The 18,619-nt window shown below is 41.5% G+C and overlaps 1 protein-coding gene across 12 annotated transcripts in view; it reads left to right on the plus strand.

The window, feature by feature from the left end:
• The window catches only part of LOC101827296 (cytidine monophosphate-N-acetylneuraminic acid hydroxylase), a 70,852-nt gene that overhangs the window by 13,557 nt on the left and 38,676 nt on the right, over positions 1-18,619 (plus strand). For 3 of the 12 annotated variants that reach the window (XR_002382051.2, XR_002382050.2, XR_002382045.2), the window contains 2 exons: positions 13,882-13,987; positions 14,186-14,386. Coding sequence is in view for 2 of the 12 variants with exons in the window: in XM_040755717.1 (XP_040611651.1) it covers positions 13,980-13,987; positions 14,186-14,386 (209 nt within the window). In the remaining 10 variants the exon portion in view is untranslated. Of the gene's footprint in view, positions 1-504; positions 566-3,836; positions 3,859-13,512; positions 13,988-14,185; positions 14,387-18,619 lie in introns of those variants that run through there. The other 9 variants (XR_005880808.1, XM_040755717.1, XR_002382048.2 and 6 more) reach the window with 8 other exon arrangements.

An 18,619-nucleotide genomic window follows, 5' to 3' on the forward strand; every position in this document is an offset into this window, starting at 1 on the left:
AGTACAGTTCTACCAGGATCCCATGACTATGAGCACTTTTGCTCTAGGAACCCAACAAATTGAATGAGAAAATGCAAGCCTGAGTGTCCTCATTTTGGAGACATATTCTTACAGTATAACGATAGAGTGAGCTTATTATTAATGACTGAATGAGATTCTAGTAGTGGGGCAATGTCTTTTGAACTGCATGTCATTTTGCTGTAGGATATCTTTGTACAAAAATAACGAAGGGGTGGCTCCTTTCATTCATACATTTTATTTATCTATTATTGTTGTGTATGTGATGGGGAAGGGACATGTGTCACAGTGCACTTGTGAAGGTGGGAGGACACCCTAGTGAAGTAGAGTCTCACCTTCTACTGTTATGTGGGCTCTGTGGATGGAACTCAGGTTTTGCCTGTCTGCCTGCCAGCCTACCTGCTTCTCTCCCTCCCCACCCCCCACCGTCTCCCACTCCCTCCCACCCCGTACTCCTTTTAACAATGTTGACTTCTTATCTTACAGGAACTCATCAAAAAAGAGTCACTTCCTGGTCATCTTCAGCTTTGGGTTACCCACATTCTTGGTATGGACTGTTTTTCTACATCTTTGACCATCCACATTCTTGGTATGGACTGTTTTTCTATATCTTTGACCATCCACATTCTTGGTATGGACTGTTTTTCTATATCTTTGACCACCCACATTCTTGGTATGGACTGTTTTTCTATATCTTTGACCACCCACATTCTTGGTATGGACTGTTTTTCTATATCTTTGACCACCCACATTCTTGGTATGGACTGTTTTTCTATATCTTTGACCACCCACATTCTTGGTATGGACTGTTTTTCTATATCTTTGACCATCCACATTCTTGGTATGGACTGTTTTTCTATATCTTTGACCACCCACATTCTTGGTATGGACTGTTTTTCTATATCTTTGACCATCCGCTGGTAGAGTTCCTTGCTGACTCTTCTCTGAAGTCTAATTCTTTCACTTTTTAGTTATTGTATTTCAATCATTTAATAAACAATAATGGTACACATTTATGGAGTACATAGGGATATTTCTATACATGTATGTAACATGATCAAATTGGGGTAGCTATTTTATCCACCAATATTCCAGTCCAGAAATCCTCAAAAGGGGTTCCTCACCATTTGCTTTGAGCAGTTCTATAGTTTAAACTGTTACATTCTTCCTTATGATTAGTATTGTGTTAATTTTTGTATGTCACTTGTGGTAGGAGTGCAATTTATCTTTTGCTTGTGTCTATTTAGTTATCTCAGCACCAGTAGGTTGAAAGGACCATTCATCCTGCATCGAAAGGTCTTAACACCTTTGTTGGAAATTAAGGGACTAAATAATCACTCTTCTAGTTCTGGATGCTCATGTCTGTCCTGTCCATGTATATGTTTACCTTCATTGCTGACTTTGTAGTTTTGTGGGTTTTGAAATTTAGACACGATTCTTGCAGCACTGTTGTTTTTCTTCCAGATTATTGTTTAGACTATTTTCGGATCTAATTTGCCAGTTTGGATTTGGAGAAGAACTGCATTAAATCTGTAGATATATATCAACTAACTTTAAGTTTTTCATGAATATAGGATATCTTTCTCTCTTTACTTAGGTCTTTAAATCCTTTAAACAGTGCTTTACAATTTTGGTTGTTTTTTTGTGAAATTTATGCCTGTTTAATTTTTTAGATTTTTTTATGTGTCTGTATGTATATGCCACATGTGTGTAGGTGCTCACAGAGGCCAGAAAAGGGTGTTGAGTCCCCTAAAGTTGGAGTCATAGGTGGGGTTTAAGCCACCCAACATGGGTGCTGGGAATCAAATACCCAGCCTTTTCAAGAGGAAGGCATGCTTTTAACTACTAAGACATTTCCCCAACCCCTTATTCTTTTTTTTTTTATACAAGACAGGGTTTCTCTGTATTGTTTTGGAGGCTGTCATACCAGCCCGGCCTCCAACTCACAGAGAGCCGCCTGCCTCTGCCTCCCGAGTACTGGGATTAAAGGCGTGAGCCACTACCGCCCAGCCCCATATTCTTTCTAAGATGACATTCAGAATGGCATTGTCTGTTAGTTCTAGAAGGTTGCTTTTCTTTTTGTGTGTGTGTCATGTTGTCTGCAAAGAGTTTCACAGTTCCTTTCTGATATTGATACTTTAATTTTTTTCATTCAACTTTTCTAGATAGAACCTCTGCTAAAATGATGAATGGATGTAGAGCAGACATCACTGATTTTCCTCCTATGCATTCCCTCTTCTGATATTAGTGTTACAAATGGGGCTTCCGTAGGTTACTGTAGTTAGGTTGTAGGAATTTCTTCCACCAAAAGTTTGTAGCAGGTGTGCTTTTTTTTTTAAGGATGAGGGTTTTTCTTCAGCTTTCCTTCAGCTTCTGTGCTATCATGTAATTATATTTTATAATATTAATGTTACATGAATTTACTTTAAGAAATTGATTTTTGTGAATGTGTGAGTGCAGCACACACGAAGGTCAGAGGACAACTTGTGCAGACTGGTTCTTTCCTTCCCCCATGTGAGTCCCAGCAATCAAACTCGGACTTGGTGGCAAACACCTTTACCCACTGAGCAATTTTCCTGGTTTGTGAACTGATTTTCAGATGTTAAATAAAGCTTGTTTTTTTTTTTGGGCGGGGTAACTTCCATTTGGTCTGTAAGGGTAAGCAAAGGATTGTTATTAATAATTCTGTTAAGTGTTTGCCAGAATTCGTCAGCGAAGCTATTTGGGCTTGGGCTTCACTTCGGGAATGAAATTTATTTTGTTTGGTTCTGGGCCCTGCATGTTGTAAACACATGCTCTACAGATGAGCTGTACCCCCAACTATAGAACTATGTAAGTTCCTTTTGTTTTTATACGTTCAGCTTTTTATTGAACACATCAATCAAAGAGGTTTATTCAAAAAGACCAAGCTCATGTCATCATAAGGTTCCTCAAATTCTCCCTTTTTTGCTTCTACTTTCTTCTCCTCAGCTGGGGCAGCTGCAGTGGAGGGGGGTGGGATGGCCTGTTGGCACAGTGTCAGTGCTGGAGCAGGAAAACCAGGCCCTGCATTGACCATGAGGCTCCCAATGTTGACATTAGCCAAGGCCTTTGCAAATAAGCCAGGCCAGAAAAGTTTAACATTGACACAGGCTGCTTTACTGAAGGCATTGATCTTATGCTCTGCCACTGGGCACCTTGTTGTAGAGGGTGAGGGCCGGGTAGAGGTTCTGAACTCAGACTAGGATTTGATGTGTACTTCAGGCACCATGCAAAATGATGTGAGGACCTCACAGCAGTGTGGCCTTAGCGCCCTAGGAAGGGTCAAGAACTCTGACAGCAGCTGAGGAACAGGGTTCATTGCTATTAATTCAATCTGCTTCCCTATAATGGATTTATTTTTGATTATTTATTTATGATACGATGGGGGATATCCTTCTGTATATATGTTTCTCTTATTTGTTGATGAATAAAACACTGATTGACCAGTAGCCAGGCAGGAAGTATAGGAGGAGCTACCAGACAAGGAGAATGCTGGGGAGAGGGAGGCAGAGAAAGGCCAGGGCAAGAGATGCCATTTAGAGACCGGGCAGATAGGATGTGCCAGGTGTTCTCTGGTAAGATAAGGCCGTGTAGGAATACATAGATTAGTAGTTATGAGTTAATAATTAAGAGGGAGTTAGCCAGTAAGAAGCCCTAGTCATTGACCAACAGTTAATAGATTAATATAAGTCTTTGTGTGTTTATTTGGGCAAAGCAGCTGTGGGACCAAGCTGGAAAGAAACTCCAACTACAATGATACAAGTTTGGAAATTTGTGTTACTCTAGAGATTTGCCTGTTTTGCCAACATAGAGACAATGGTAATGCATAGCCTCTTTTAATTCTGATGCATATAATCTTCCCAAATGATCTGTCAACTGTTTTTAGAGCAGCTGATTTGGTTGAATTTCCTGCTGTGTTCTGTTCTACTTTATTAATGCCTACTATATTGAGTTCTTCCTTCTGCCCATCCTGGATTTGGTCTGCTCTGCTTTCTCTGACTGGACCATGGGGGCAGAGAAGATTGGTTACATTTTTCTTCTTTTCTGGTGTGGCCATTTAAAATTAACTACAAACCCGCTTCCATGTCATGCTTCAGTTGATCCATCTGTAGCTCATTCTTTTCTAGTTATAACTATCCCACTGAAGATGTACTATTTGCTCACATTATTAAACAATGATGTTGAATTTGTCTGCTGAGGAACTTCATCTGAATGAAATCACGGTATGAATTTCTACATGTGATTTCTTCTCCCCAGTGTCTTGTGTGGATTATTGTTACATATCTTTGCAAATTGTTTAAATTGTGCCATGATACTGTATAATTTACCTAAAAACCTATACAGCTATAATTATTATTTCATTGTTGAACATTTGAACTTTCTAGTTCAGTGTTAATGTAAATAATGCTCTTGTACATTCTTGTACACGTGTCTTGAAGAACAAATGCATATCCTTGTCTAGTTTTAAGACTAGCATAGTACTGAGAGATGGGACCCATGTGTACTTTCTGTTTTTCTAGACAACGCCACAGTGTTTTTCAGTGTGACTGAATCACATTTCTTGTTCACAGTAGCTTATCATATTTTCCATTGCCACCCACCCCTGAAACAGTTGATATTTTCAGTTTTAATTTTAGTTCTTCTAGTGGGTAAAGCCATATCTTGTTATGATTTTAATTTTAATTTCCACAATTATGAGAGATGCTTGGCCCCCTTTAGCCATTTATTGACAATCGGACTATTCTCTTGTGTGAAATTCCCATCCAAACCTTTTTGACCTATTTTCTTGTAATCATGGGTTGTGGAAACTCTTATAAGCTGTTTAGAAAATTCTTTTGTCATTTGTACAAGCAAATGGGTCACCTTTACTTTTTATCTTTTTATTCTCTTTTTTTAAACTAATAATGTTTAAAAGATTTATTTATTTATTTATTATGTATACAATGTTCTTCCTCCATGCCAAGAGAGATCCCCAGATCTCATTATAGATGGTTGTGAGCCACCATGTGGTGGCTGGGAATTGAACTCAGGACCTCTGGAAGACAGCCAGTGCTCTTAACTTCTGAGCCATCTCTCTAGGCCCTCTTTTTTCTGTCTTATAGTGTTTTGGAATGAATATATTATCATCTTCACATAATTAAATATTGATAATTTTCTTTTCAAGTAGTTTTTTCTGTTGTTGCTGTTATTTTGGTGTGTGTGTGTGTGTGTGTGTGTGTGTGTGTGTGTGTGTGTGTGTGTGTTGTAGTCCATCTCATCTAGCTGAGCAAATCTGCAATCAGGGCTTTTCATAGCATCTTTTTATTGCCGCTTTAATGGCCACAGTGTTGTTCTTTTCATTTCTGATATGGTTCAAATGGTCCCTGGGTCAGTTTAAGATTAAGATGGATTGGTTTATGATTTTTTTTGACTTTTTGGTGGTCATAAGTGGTATACATTTAGAAGAAAGTCTACTTTGAATGTTTATATTTTCCTGGGCTAGCAACATGTAGTATGATCCTCTTGCACTACTGTACAGTGATCATAGCTCCTAATCATCCAGACAATCACTACAGTAAGCAACAGATACTCTAATGGGAGTGTCTCATCTTTTGGCATTAGAATATGACATTCTTCTTTTTTTTAATTTTAAATAGCTTGTTTTACATGTCAATCCCAGTTCCTTCTCCCTCCCCTCTTCCCGCACCCCACCACCATCCCCCCCCCAGCCTCCCACCCTATTGCCAATTCCTTCCACATAGAGGATCTCTGGAGTCTGTCATTTCACTCAGGGTAGGGTCCAGGCACTCCCCTAAGAGTCCAGGCTGAGAAAGCATCCCTCTTTGTGTTATGGACACACGATGTATGACATTCTTTTATACAGTGTGTTGACCTGTGTTAATAGCTCTTCTGGCACACACATGGCCCACAGGCCAGAGCTTTGACATGCCTGAGATAGCATATTGTATTTCTAAACTATGATGTTCACTAGACTGGATGTATTAAATGCATTTGACTTATATTTTCAGCCTATAGTTGGTTTATAAGTTTGTAACTCCATCATAAGTTGAAGACCACCTACATTTGTCTACTTTTTAATAGCTACAGGCTTATTATTTTGTTGTTTTGGTGCTCAGGATTGAACCTAGGGCTTCTTGCAAGTGCTCTCCCACCAAGCCACACCCCCTACCTAGGTTTACAGATTTCCTGCTTCCAATTTCATATATTTTTGCTCATCTTATGATTTCTTTTCTTCTGCCTTGAGTTTGCTTTTCTTTTTTTCTAGATTCCTTATTTGGGGTTTCTATTGTTGTGAAAAAACACCATGGCCAAAATCAACTTGAGGAAGAAAGAGTTTATTTCAGCTTACATTTCTAGGTCCACCACTGAGAGAATTAATGAGAACAATTCAAGCAGGACTGTGGGAAGCCAAGGAAACCTTGAATTAATATGTAAAGAACAAGTGAAGTCCTGAGTAAATATGTATTGTTGGCATGAGCATGTCAAGGACCAGTGTCTCAGATCTATGGGAAATTTGCAAAGCCTTCTCCCTGGGTCAGGCTCAGAGCGATGACAAAGCCTTCCTTGGCTCCAAGTGTGAGTGTTGAAAGTTAGCAAAGAACGAGGTTAGACACATACCTCAAGTCAGTTACTGTTAACCTGAGTAGACCTTAGGAATTTATAAACCTTATTCATCAAATATGTGTTATTACTTTTCTACATTTTTCAGAAGCCTGGTGTTGTATATAGTTAGAAAAGTCACAAGTGGTTAGACCTTTATCTCTAAGTCAGTTTCTATTAACCTGAGTAGACTTTTAGAACATTAGAAATCTATAAACCTTAATCAAACATACTTTATTTATCAAATACATGTTTTTTATCTAAAAATTTTACTCTCAGCACAAAAATCATCATAAAAATGTCAAAATATCTTGGAGAACTTCTGTTTCCTCCTTAATCTAAAAGGAGATACAACAATAAGCAGGGGGCTCAGTAGGACTATGAAATTTTATAAATGTTGCCTTAGTTTATACCACGTGGTTGTCTTAATCAAGATGGCAGTAAAGTTACATGGCATGTACTCTCTTTACCGTTAGTATAGATGGCTGCCAGTTACTTGGCTGCTTCTGTCCCGATGTGGTCATCAGCCAAAATGGAGACAAGCTACATGTTTGCTATTTACTAACATCTATTTTACTAAACAAGATTTGAATCACATATATAGTATTCTATAGCCATACGTATTACCTATGTATAAATTTTTCTAACCATTAGATTTTTGTTACAGGTTTTAAGCTAGTTTTTTGTTACAAATTTCTAAGATTTTTTATTTATTTATTATGTATATAGTATTCTGTCTGCAAGTATGTCTGCACGCCAAAAGAAGGCATCAAATCTCATTATAGATGGTTGTGGGTCACCATGTGCTTTCTGGGAATTGAACTCAGGACCTCTGGAAGAGCAGCCAGTACTCTTTTTTGTTTCTTTTTCTTTTTTTCTTTTTCGAGACAGGGTTTCTCTGTATTGTTTTGGAGGCTGTCCTGGAACTTGCTTTGTAGACTAGGCTGGCCTCAAACTCACAGAGATGCTCCTGCCTTTGCCTCCTGAGTGCTGGGATTAAAGGTGTGAGCCACCAACGCCCGACCAGCCAATGATAGAATTTACAGCATAGTCCTAAGAGTTTTTTTGAGAGCAAACAATTCATAAAGATAAAATATTTTCAAGAATATAAAGAAGAAACAGCTTAGAGATAAGAGACTTTTGAGCGTAGAGCAATGCAAGTTTAGATACAAGAGATTTGAGGATCATTTGTGCAGTGGCAGAAGTTGTCACAATTTGCAAGAATTTGAAAATCAAGTGTGATGGGGGATGTCCTTCTATATGCTGTTAATATATATTTCTCTTATTAATTGGTAAATAAAATGCCGATTGACTAGTAGCCAGGCAGAAAGTATAGACGGGGCTACGAGACAAAGAGAATTCTGGGGATAGGAGGCAGAGAGAAGTAGCCAGGGAGATGCCAGGTAGCTACTGAGAAGATAGGACAAGTTGGGCATTCTCTGGTAAGGTAAGACCATGGGGAAATATATAGATTACTATATAGATTAATAGTTATGGATTAATAGTTAAGAGAGAGCTAGCCAGTAAGAAGCTTAAGCCATCAGCCTAACAGTTTATAATTAGTATAAGCATCAGTGTGTCTTTTGGGGGCTAAATGGCTGGGGGACTAGGTAGAACAGAAACTCTGTCTACAAGAGTGTGTCATGTTTTAGCGACTGAATTGTACTGAAGTCAAGTCATTTGCAGAAAGACAGCAAAGCTTTGATGAAAATCTCTGAGTCAGAGGAGGAAAAGAGATTAGAAAAAACAAATTAGATAAGGAGGGAAAAGGTCACAAAATGGGAACTCTACCCAAGGGAGGATTGCAATATTGTAGAATCCCAGGAGGACATAAGGAAGCTGTGGGGCTTTAACAGAAGGTTCCAGTGACAAAGGGCAAATGGCAAGGACACAGACATGGGCAGTTCCTAGGTAGAGATGAGAAAGCTCCAGAAGGAAGCTGAGAACATGTGAGAAGGGAGAGAGAAGGATAAGTATCCTGGTGATAAGAATTTCAGTTGGGGTGTGGCATCTCTAAGCATACTGAGAGATTTGTCAGAAATAAATGTCCCAAATCATAAGAGAGCTGTGCACCTTCCATGTAATGGGGGCCCAGTGGGGCAAGAGGAGCTTCCCAGCACACCAGTGTGGCTTTTGTCTTAATAGTAGGCTCCATTGAGTCAACTGAGACACACAGGCAGTTCTGAGGTAATAGTTACCAAGTAGATGAGGAGCCAGCAGGTGGAAGGAGAAACAAAGCCTTTGCATGTGACAGTGCCCAGGAGAGCATCACAGGCTCCAAGCGTCAGAGACTGAGAGATGCTAGGAATCACAGTGGAGAAGCATACCAGGTGGAGGGAAGTAGTGGCTAAAGAGGCAGGCTCAAGTATGGTGGGTGCAGAAGACAGCAGAAACAAATGACTCACACATACCTTAGGAGAGCCAAATCAGCAGCTTGGTTCAACTAGAAGGGGTCAGGCCCTTGGAAATGGGTCTGTCTATTTATGACCCACCCGGAGGTTTCAGCACCAGATGAGGACATGACTATTTTGTGATTAAGGGGAAGGTTTCTATAGTAGATATGAGGGAGAGTATGGCCAGAGGCATCTGAAAGAGTCCACAGCAGAGAGAGAGAGAGTAGCACACTCAACATGGCCAGCAGGTTGGACTGGACCATGAGAGGAGAGGACAAGGAAGAGCAAAGACAAAGAGAGTGAGGGCAAAGAAGACCAAGAGAGAGGGCAAGAGAGAAGGGACCAAGATAATATATAGTCATAATAGCAGTGTTACAAGGCAATGAGAAGCTGGGGGAAGGATGCCCATGAGCTAGAGAAATTTAGGGTAGGCGTTGGATGAGGAGAGCTGAAGAAGAACCACTGGTACTTATAACACTGAGTGAGGCCAGCATGGGCTTTGGTGTGCAAATAGGCACACGGATAGCCATTTGCCTCTTTTGACAGTGATACAGAAAATACTCCATTTGTAGAGGAGAATGGGTGCCAAATTTTGAGGGAGTTTCCTTTGGACCTGACAATAGGCTATTAATGGTTTCTGGGATGGGAGGTCGTATTCCTCAGTGACATAGCCTTTGCTCAAGTAAACAACCCTCTATCCCACCTCACAATATAGTGGGCCACAAGAAAAGAAAAAGATACAAATGAAGGAGAGGGCCTAGGAGAGAAGGAGGGGCTTTTGGGGGGGTAGGTAATGGATAAGAGAGGATAATAGAAGTGGGAATTGTGGTCACAAAGATTCTAAAATTATGAAAAAGTAAATTTAAAAAGAATATGGTCCTTTACACTGACAATTCTTTCCCTCCATTTCCTTTTCTGTGACAGCCCCTGGAGGATTACCTGGTTTATGAGAGGTACCTTGATTACAGCCTCCTGATCTACTGGGCACAGCTTCTCTGATATTCTTATCACTGTTTTATCTTCAACCCTGAGCTAGAAGCCATGACCATTGTCCTCTAGAGCAGTGGTTCTCAACCTTTCCAAAGCCGTAACCCTTTAATACAGCTCCTTGTGTTGTGGTGACCCCCAACCATAACATTATTTCCATTGCTATTTCATAATTGTAATTTGCTACTGCATTGAATTGTAATGTAAATACTGTTTTTGTTTTTTTTTGTTGTTTTTGATGGTCTTAGGCAACCCAGATGAATGGTCATTTGACCCCAAAGGGATTGTTACTTGCAAGTTGACAACCACTACTCTAGAGTGACTGTTATGGTTGCAACAGCCTCAAAGCATGACAGAACTTTTCTTCTTTTTATATTATTATGAGCTCTACATTGTTAGTTTTAGAGACTATTCTTTTTTTTGCTTATTTTTGTTTTTCAAGACAGGGTTTCTCTGTAGCTTTGGAGCCTGTACTAGAACTCACTCTGTGGACCAGGCTGCACTTGAACTCACAGAGATCTGCCTGCCTCTGCCTCCTGAGCCCTGGGATTAAAGGTGTGGGCTACCACCACCCAGCCTACATTGTTACTTTTTGAGGCAGTGTCTCATCCTATAGTCCAGGCTGATTTGGAATTGATATGTATGTAACTGGCTTTGAACTCCTGATTTCCCTGCTTTGTCCTCCTAAGTGCTGGGACTATAGATATGTGCAACCACATCCAGCATGGCTCTAGATTTTGGGTTTTCAAAATAAATTCCCAAAGCATCACTCATGGTGCTATGTCTAACCTCCTTCTGGGAAACAGAGTTTTACTATGTAGCTGTGGCAGGGCTTGAACTCATGATCTCCTGCCTCAGCCTTCTCAGTACTGAGATAACAGAAGTGAACCACCACATCTAACTTGCTACACTTCATGGAAGTAGTAAATCAGTAACATTGTCTATGTTAAAGTAAGCACTTTATGATGATAACTAATGTGGTAATTTTTTAAAAACATTTGCCTAATTTACCTTATTCATTTATACACAAAATACTGTTAATGATTAAAAAGTGAGGGGGGAATGTGTATAAACCACTAATTAACACAGCCAGTGCATCCAATTTTTTTCGTTTGTTTCTGAGACAGGATCTTGCTTTGTATCCCAGGCTTGTCATGAATGTACAGCAATCCCCCTGCCCCTGCCTCCTAACCTCATGCACCAACACTCCGACACACTGTACCTCTTGTCGTTTATTAGGAATGTTTTCACTTTTAACCTCATTCCACTTGTAGGGAAATAGGGCACTTAGAATTCATGTGATTATTTAGGGAGATGACAAGAGTTCAAAGGGGTTCATGTTGCAAATAACCATCAACATTCTGTGCTGAGACCCCATCAAGCTCTGGGGCAGAAAAGTCAATCATCCTTATCATACAAGCAAAGGGCTCTTTTAAACTTGAGCCATCTGCACTCTGGCACTTTCCAGTCTCCTTTCGGATATTTGAGGGCCTCTCACATGGATGGATCCCAAACTGTGTGCTGATACCTCCTTGCTCAGCTTTCCTTTGTCATTGTCCCAATACATAGCAACTGAGGTGACCCCTCTGCTGTCCAGGTCCTGTTCTAAGGGGGCCAGAAGGCTTCAACTGAGACCTGCAACCAGTGCTTCTGTCACTTGACTCCTCTCAGTCAGGGTGTGACTGGATGGGGAGAGCTGTGGCTGCCCCCGCACCTGAGGGTCTTGCTTATTAGGTGCCAGGGGGTGTGGTGCATCCCTGACTTCTAGACATCTGCTCCATCTTGTCTGAGCCATCCCTGCAGGTAGCAGAAAAGCAGGGATGGCTTCTGACTGGGCCAGTCATGGTAGTACCCTCACGGAGCAATCTCTGCCCATCAGATGGGTGTATGCATAGAGCCATGGCTCCCATCCAGGCTTGCAACAGAGCCCAGGGGTGGGATCCTATTCACAGTCCTAGGCACACAACCCCACAACAGCTACTGCTCCTAACGACTTCTTGAGTTGATTTGCTGTCATCTTATGATGGGGGAATTTCTAGCAGACAATTTAGATGAGATACACAGACTGCTTATGAAGATGACTTATAACTAGTTCATAGTTTAGGTCATAATTAATCATCAAAAATATAAGTAACTAATGGGGGAGGGATTCCTGTAGCCCAGACTGGCCTTGATCTGCTATATAGGTGATGATGCCCTTGAACTCTGACCCTTTTGTCTTCTGGTATGTGCTACCATGCTCAGTTTATTGGGTGCTGGGAATCAAACCCAGGGTTTTCTTCCTTCAGGGAAAACACTGTATCAACTGAGCCACATTCCTGTCTCTTTTAAACACTCATTGAAATTTTTATTTATTTAGTGCATATGTGCACATGCTTCTGGCCATGAGCATCAAGGCCTAGGACTGGAGACACAGATAGTTATCAGCTATGATGAGGGTGCTGGGAATTTATCCTGGGTGCTCTATAAGGGCCAGCAGAGCTCTGAATCGCTGAGCCATCTCTCCAGCCTCTAACGGCCATTTTTAAAGAATGATAAACTATTTGAAAATTTCAAAGCATTAAAAGGCATATTGTTAAAACTTAGTGTAAGTATTTGCACTCAAGCTATAATTTAGAATAATTTCATTTTTCTGATTTTAAGAAGTAATGATAGCTTTTAAAGTACTTACAGTAAAACAAAATGCCAAAAACACACATAAGAACATGTACATGTCAGTGCACAAGGTAGAAACACCTGTAAAGCCAGCACTTGGGAGGTAGAGGCAGGAGATTCAGCCATTGCCTACATGATGAGTTTGAGACCAGAATGGGTTCCATAAGTCTCAAAAACTAACTTGTGTATTGGAGTAAGTACCAGTAGCTTTTCTCCAGTGTGGCTGCATGTGACGATAGAAAGAGGTGCAGTTCATTGTACCTGCTTTCTTCAGTGGGTGACACAACCTGGACTCTAACACAGAATGTGGGTTTTGTGATCCATTCAATCAAGTAATCTGAAGATCACAGAATCTGAAGATGGTTTCTCTGAGCACCTTTACCCACTACAAACATGGTGCCCGTGCTTGCTTTAAGTGGCTATTAGCGCTCTACACTGTAAAAAGTCAGTAAAGTGCTTCACAGGGTTTGGAATGGATTCCTTCCTACCATATTCCCTTAAAATGTATCTGGAATAATGCTCCATCTGCTACAAAGAGAATTGGGAGGAGTCTAGGACAGAAATGACAGTGGCTCTGCGGTGGGATGTGTATCTGTCCCAGAGCTGTGCCTTCTGTGTTTAGAATTGGAAATAGCTTGCGTTCCTCACCCTGCCACTCCTCCCCCCAATTATTTTTACCATCTAGTTCAAGACACTTACAGAGTGAAAGTGAAATCATTCCCATGTACACTTGGGTTCGTTTTTAACGGCAACATGAGAGGAGATAATTTGGTGTTTATATATTTCCTTTGTTGCTGATATTTTCTGCAGATCCTTCAAACTTAGTGCCTGAGAGGGTTAATTTGTTAAATAGCTAACCGATGAAGACAGCATGGGAAAGGCAGCGAGCTAAGTGATGGAAGAGGAAACTGAAGACGGGGCTTTTAAAGTGGACACATATAAAGGGATCAGGCAGCCTACCAAGTGCTGTTTCAGTGCCCCGAGGGTGGAGTTACAGGGATGGATCCAGGAGGCTTAGCCAAGGAGGCGCAACCTACAGGCTGATGGCAATCCTGGAGGACCTGAACTCTCTGTGTGGCTGAGGAAGGGGAGCCAGGGAAAACTGAACTGAAGACCCAGGCTTTTAAAAGAGGAGAGGGGGCGTGGAGAGAGAAAACTATCAACTATCAACGGAAATAGTGAACTTTGTAAACATTCTCTCTCCAAGCAGTTAACGCCTTCTTCACCTTCCTGGTGGGAGCAAAAGAGCTGAAGAAGTAGAAGGAACCCCAGCGATTGCTTTGGAAAACCCAGGAGCTGGCAGCAATGGACAGGCAAGTGAGAGAGGGCCCGGTTCTGCAGGACAGCAGAATGCACATTTACATGCATTTAAAGGGTGCAAGCAGGGCTCTATTAGAAAGCCACTGATTTGGGGTTGTGGGAGATGAAATTTTGAGCTGTCCGTTCAGAATGTTTATTCTTTCAAAGCCAGCACCACTAATGCTCCTCATAATGCTGTCCCTCCCTCGCAGGAAACAGACAACTGAGACACTGTTGTCTCTGTCACCTGCTGAAACTGCCAACCTCAAGGAAGGAATCAATTTTTTTCGAAATAAAACTACTGGCAAAGAATACATCTTATACAAGGAGAAGGGCCACCTAAAGGCATGCAAGAACCTCTGCAAGCACCAAGGAGGCCTGTTCATAAAAGACATCGAGGACTTAGATGGAAGGTACCACGGGTCCTTTGCTCTCTTGCCAGGGACCCTGTTTGCAGTTAGATTTGACAGGAAATGTGCTCATCTAGACATTGTAAACCAACCAATCAGCGAATTGCTTCTAGAAAGCTTTCCTCTTGTTTTGTTGGGACAGGTTCCTGGCTTAAAAATTATATGTTTTCCTTTCTCTTCTCTCTTTCTAAGAACTCTAATTTAGCTTGACAACCCTAGCTATTGTAACCTAGATTCCAGAGTATGTGTACATGTATGGAAATGTTCGGGATGCAGTATTGCATTCATCAAAGGTTCAAGTCTTCTAGAAGTTTTCTTTTCCCAGGACACACACACACACACACACACACACACACACACACACACACACACACACTCACACTCATGAGAGAGAGAGAGAGGCAGACAGACAGACAGACAGACAGACAGACAGAGACACAGAGAAAGACAGAGACAGAGAGGCAGAGAGCCCTTTTCAAACCTTGCTGGAAAGTATATGGAATTCTTCTGTCAGCCGAGCCCTGCTTACTGAAAAGACGGATTTCCAGCTGTCCCCATCCTAGCAGGAGTGGTCTGGTTATTCCTTCTAAGAGGCCATGCTTTTGCCAGCCTCCATCTCCATGTAGAACATCTCTCCTCAGGCAGCAGCAATGTTAGGACAGAGTTGTTTGGCTTTGGGAAACTATCTGGCACAGCTAAAGAGGATTCTGGGGCATCTGTTCTGTCAGCACCAGTTGCTGTATGGATGCCGAACCCTTCAGAGCAGTGGTTCTCAACCTGTGAGTCGTGATTCCTTGGGGTCGAACAACCCTTTCACACAGGGGTCTCCCAAGACTATCAGAAAGCATAGATATTTACAGTACAATTCATAACAGTAGCAAAATTACAGTTCTGAAGTAGCAAGGAAATAATTTTATCCTTGGGGGTCACCACAGCTTGAGGGACTGTATTAAAGGGTCACAGCATTAGAAACGTTCAGAAGCACTGCTCCATAGTACTCTACAGCCTGTCCTGGTCTGGGTGGCCTGAGTCCTTGGGATTTGGGCCTTTCTCTTTCTTCGTGCCATTGATCTTATTCCTCTGGTCATGTATGGATAGTTCAGTGCTAGAGGGAGCTGAGGAGTTGTCCAAGAATGTCCCCCTATCATTGTGCTGAGGACGATTCCCAAATGTAGGAACATTTGCACATCTACCCACAGATTTGTGTGATTACACATGCAGTTTCACAGTTCATGTTATTACATGTGCATGCTATTAGACTTTAATCTGCCGCACCTGTAGTAAAAAGGTGTAGGTAATATTCCAGCGGAGAGGCAGGGGTGGCCTGTCTGTTGGCTTTCTTCTGAGGGAATCTCATCTCCTCTGTCTCTAGTAGATTTGTGCAGAACTCAGGGTGGATAGAGGTTTTTTCTCTTGCTGATTGTCCTTGGGAGACTTTGAATTTCTTGTCTTTCAACACTTAACTAACCACTTAGGGGGGGTGTGAAAGCTAAGTGCTACAGTGTGATCTCTCCTCCCTGCCTGCCTGCATTACAATCCTGCCTCACCACTCACCAGCTCAGAAATAACCTTGAGCAAGTTCATAACCTTTCTCAGCCTCAGTCTGCTCATCTGTAAAATGAAAATAGCACCTCCTTTATCAGGTTTCTGAGAAGCTAAAATGTTTGCTGTTGAAGTATGAGGACCTATGTTCAAATCCAGTGTTTATGTAAAAAGTCAGGCACTCTGGCATGTGCCTGCAACTCCAACCTCTGGGGAGGCAGAGACAGGAGGATCCCCGGGGCTTCCTAGCAAGCCAGTCTAATGTAATCAATGAATTCCGAGTTCAGTGAGAGACCCTGTCTCAGAAAGAATACATGGAAATAATGAGGAAGGAGCGACTGCAAATGATAGACATGTTATAAAAGATGATATGAAGCTAATTGTTATTCTAATTCTAATTCTCCCATGGATGTTTTGGTTTGGATAGTGAATAAATGCATAAAATATATTCAATACTGAAAATGTAAGACTGAAGCTTACATTCTATTCTGAATGTCAATTTTAACTATATATAAGTTCATTAAGTTGCATAGACTTTCTGGATAATTTTGATGTGTGATTTTTTTAAAATTTATTTGCAAGGGTTTTTAATATAAGGCTTATTAAAAATAAAATCTCAAAAGGGAAAAAGTAAATGGAAAAAATTGAGAAAGACTTCTAATAGTGACTTTTGGCTTGTACACTTGCATGTACATATTCACACACAGAAAGAATCACCCACTCACTCAAAACCTACAAAAAGTAGATCATCACCTGTAGTATGTGATGAACAGCCAATGAATGCTCAGTGTTGTTATTCTTACTGTGGGGCCATGAACTTCCTGTGTGGTCTGAATACACAGATTATCTGGAAGAACTGATTGTTTTTGCATTCAGTTTGCTCACCCAAATATGGTGAGTTCCACACCACAGATCAGCCATTCTTGTCTAATACAAAACCTTAAGGTGGTTCATCTTACTTTCACTTTGCCAGCAGCTTAGCCCTGTTTTGTGTGAATACATATATACGTGTGTGTGTGTGTGTGTGTGTGTGCGTGCGTGCACGCACGTGCACACATACGTGCACACATACAGGGGGGCAGATGTTGATGGAAGGTTTTACAATACATGCGATTTTTTTGAGTCTCTCACTGAACTTGGACCTCACCGATTAGGCCACACATCAGGCTAGGAAGCCCCAGGGATCTTCCTGTCTCCACCTTCCCAGTGCTGGTTATAGGTGCACGCTGTCACTCCCAGGTTTTTGCATCAGTGCAGGTTTAGACTCAAGTTCTCCTGCTTGTGTGACCAGCCCTTCACCCACTGAGCCATTCCCTAGCCCATATACCCATTCTCTTTGCTACCTTCATAAGGAAGCTAGGCGTGCTTCATTTTATTCTTTGTAGAGCTCATTGCTCAGTAGTTAAACTGTATGCCTTTGATAGCTCTCATTTGCCTTGAGCCCTCTGTGCAGTTACCAATCTCAGAGAGACATCTTTTCCAGGGCACACTCAAGCACAGTCCATTCCTACCTGCCATTCAGTCAGTTTTCTTCCTGACACATAACCAAGAGCAACAATCTTAGGAGCTGTGCATCTCATGTCCTAAAATCGAACATGCTTTCATAGCTTCTGTGTGTGGAGTGGAGTCCTCCTCGTGCCCACCTGTCCCCTTCGATCTCTCTCTTGTCCCCTCCTAGCCCTTTCCCACCTCTTCCTTTCTTATGCCCCTGCATCTTCTCTTGCCCCACTCCTGCTCCCCCCCCAATCAAGCTGCCCTGCAACTACACTTAGTTCTGCCAGCTTTCCCTCTTGGGCCCTAGTATGCTCTACATTTCTATTTGGAGTGAATGTCTCATCCTAATTTTGAGAGGTTGATGTCCACCTTAAAGGAAGGGTCACAAAGTAATCCTTCATAAATCAAACTACAGACTGTACATTCTAACTGACCAGTGATGAAGATTTAAAAATTCTGGGTATAATGACGCTTAGAAGTATCACCATGACATGCTTATAAGTTTAAATAGATGTTTTTCATTTCTTCCCAAAATTATGCTACTGGCAGGAGACACTCCTTGGTTAAAAAAGTCTTTGCTTCTTTAATGTCAGCAGGAACTTATGAAGATAAGGAAAGAAACGGTTTGTATGAGCACTGCCAGGTCTGGCAAGCTTTATTTTCTGAGGAGATGAAAGGAAACTGGATATGGTAGCTAACGATTGTGATTCCAGCACTTGGGAGACTGAGACGGAGGGGGGGGAGGGGGGAGGGGGTCCTATTTATTTGGGGCCAGATTGGGCTACAGAACAGAATTCTGACTGAAAAACAAAAAACTAAAATAAGACTGAGCCAGGCAGAGTGAACCACACATGGTGGAGCACATGTGTAATGACAGCACTTAGGAGGAGGCATCGGGATTAGGAGTTCATGGTCATCCTCAGCTACGTGGTAAAGTCAAGGCTAGCCTGCTCTACATGAGATCCTATCTCAAAAAAGTTGAAGGGAGAAAGCAAGAAGGAAGGGAAGAAGGAAGTTGGTTCAAGCAAATAGCAAAAATTGCACAGCACCTCCTCTAGGAAGTCTCCTGCTTGCTCTAGTCTGAAACTTATTCTGAAATGGAATTAAATTAGTGAATAGAAATGTAGAACACTCACCTAAATAATGATTGATAAAAACAAATTTTAGTATATCTTGTAAATATCATGAGAGACCTGCATT

Source organism: Mesocricetus auratus, unplaced genomic scaffold, assembly GCF_017639785.1.
Source record: "Mesocricetus auratus isolate SY011 unplaced genomic scaffold, BCM_Maur_2.0 Super-Scaffold_100013, whole genome shotgun sequence".
NCBI classification, from domain to species: Eukaryota; Metazoa; Chordata; class Mammalia; order Rodentia; family Cricetidae; genus Mesocricetus; species Mesocricetus auratus.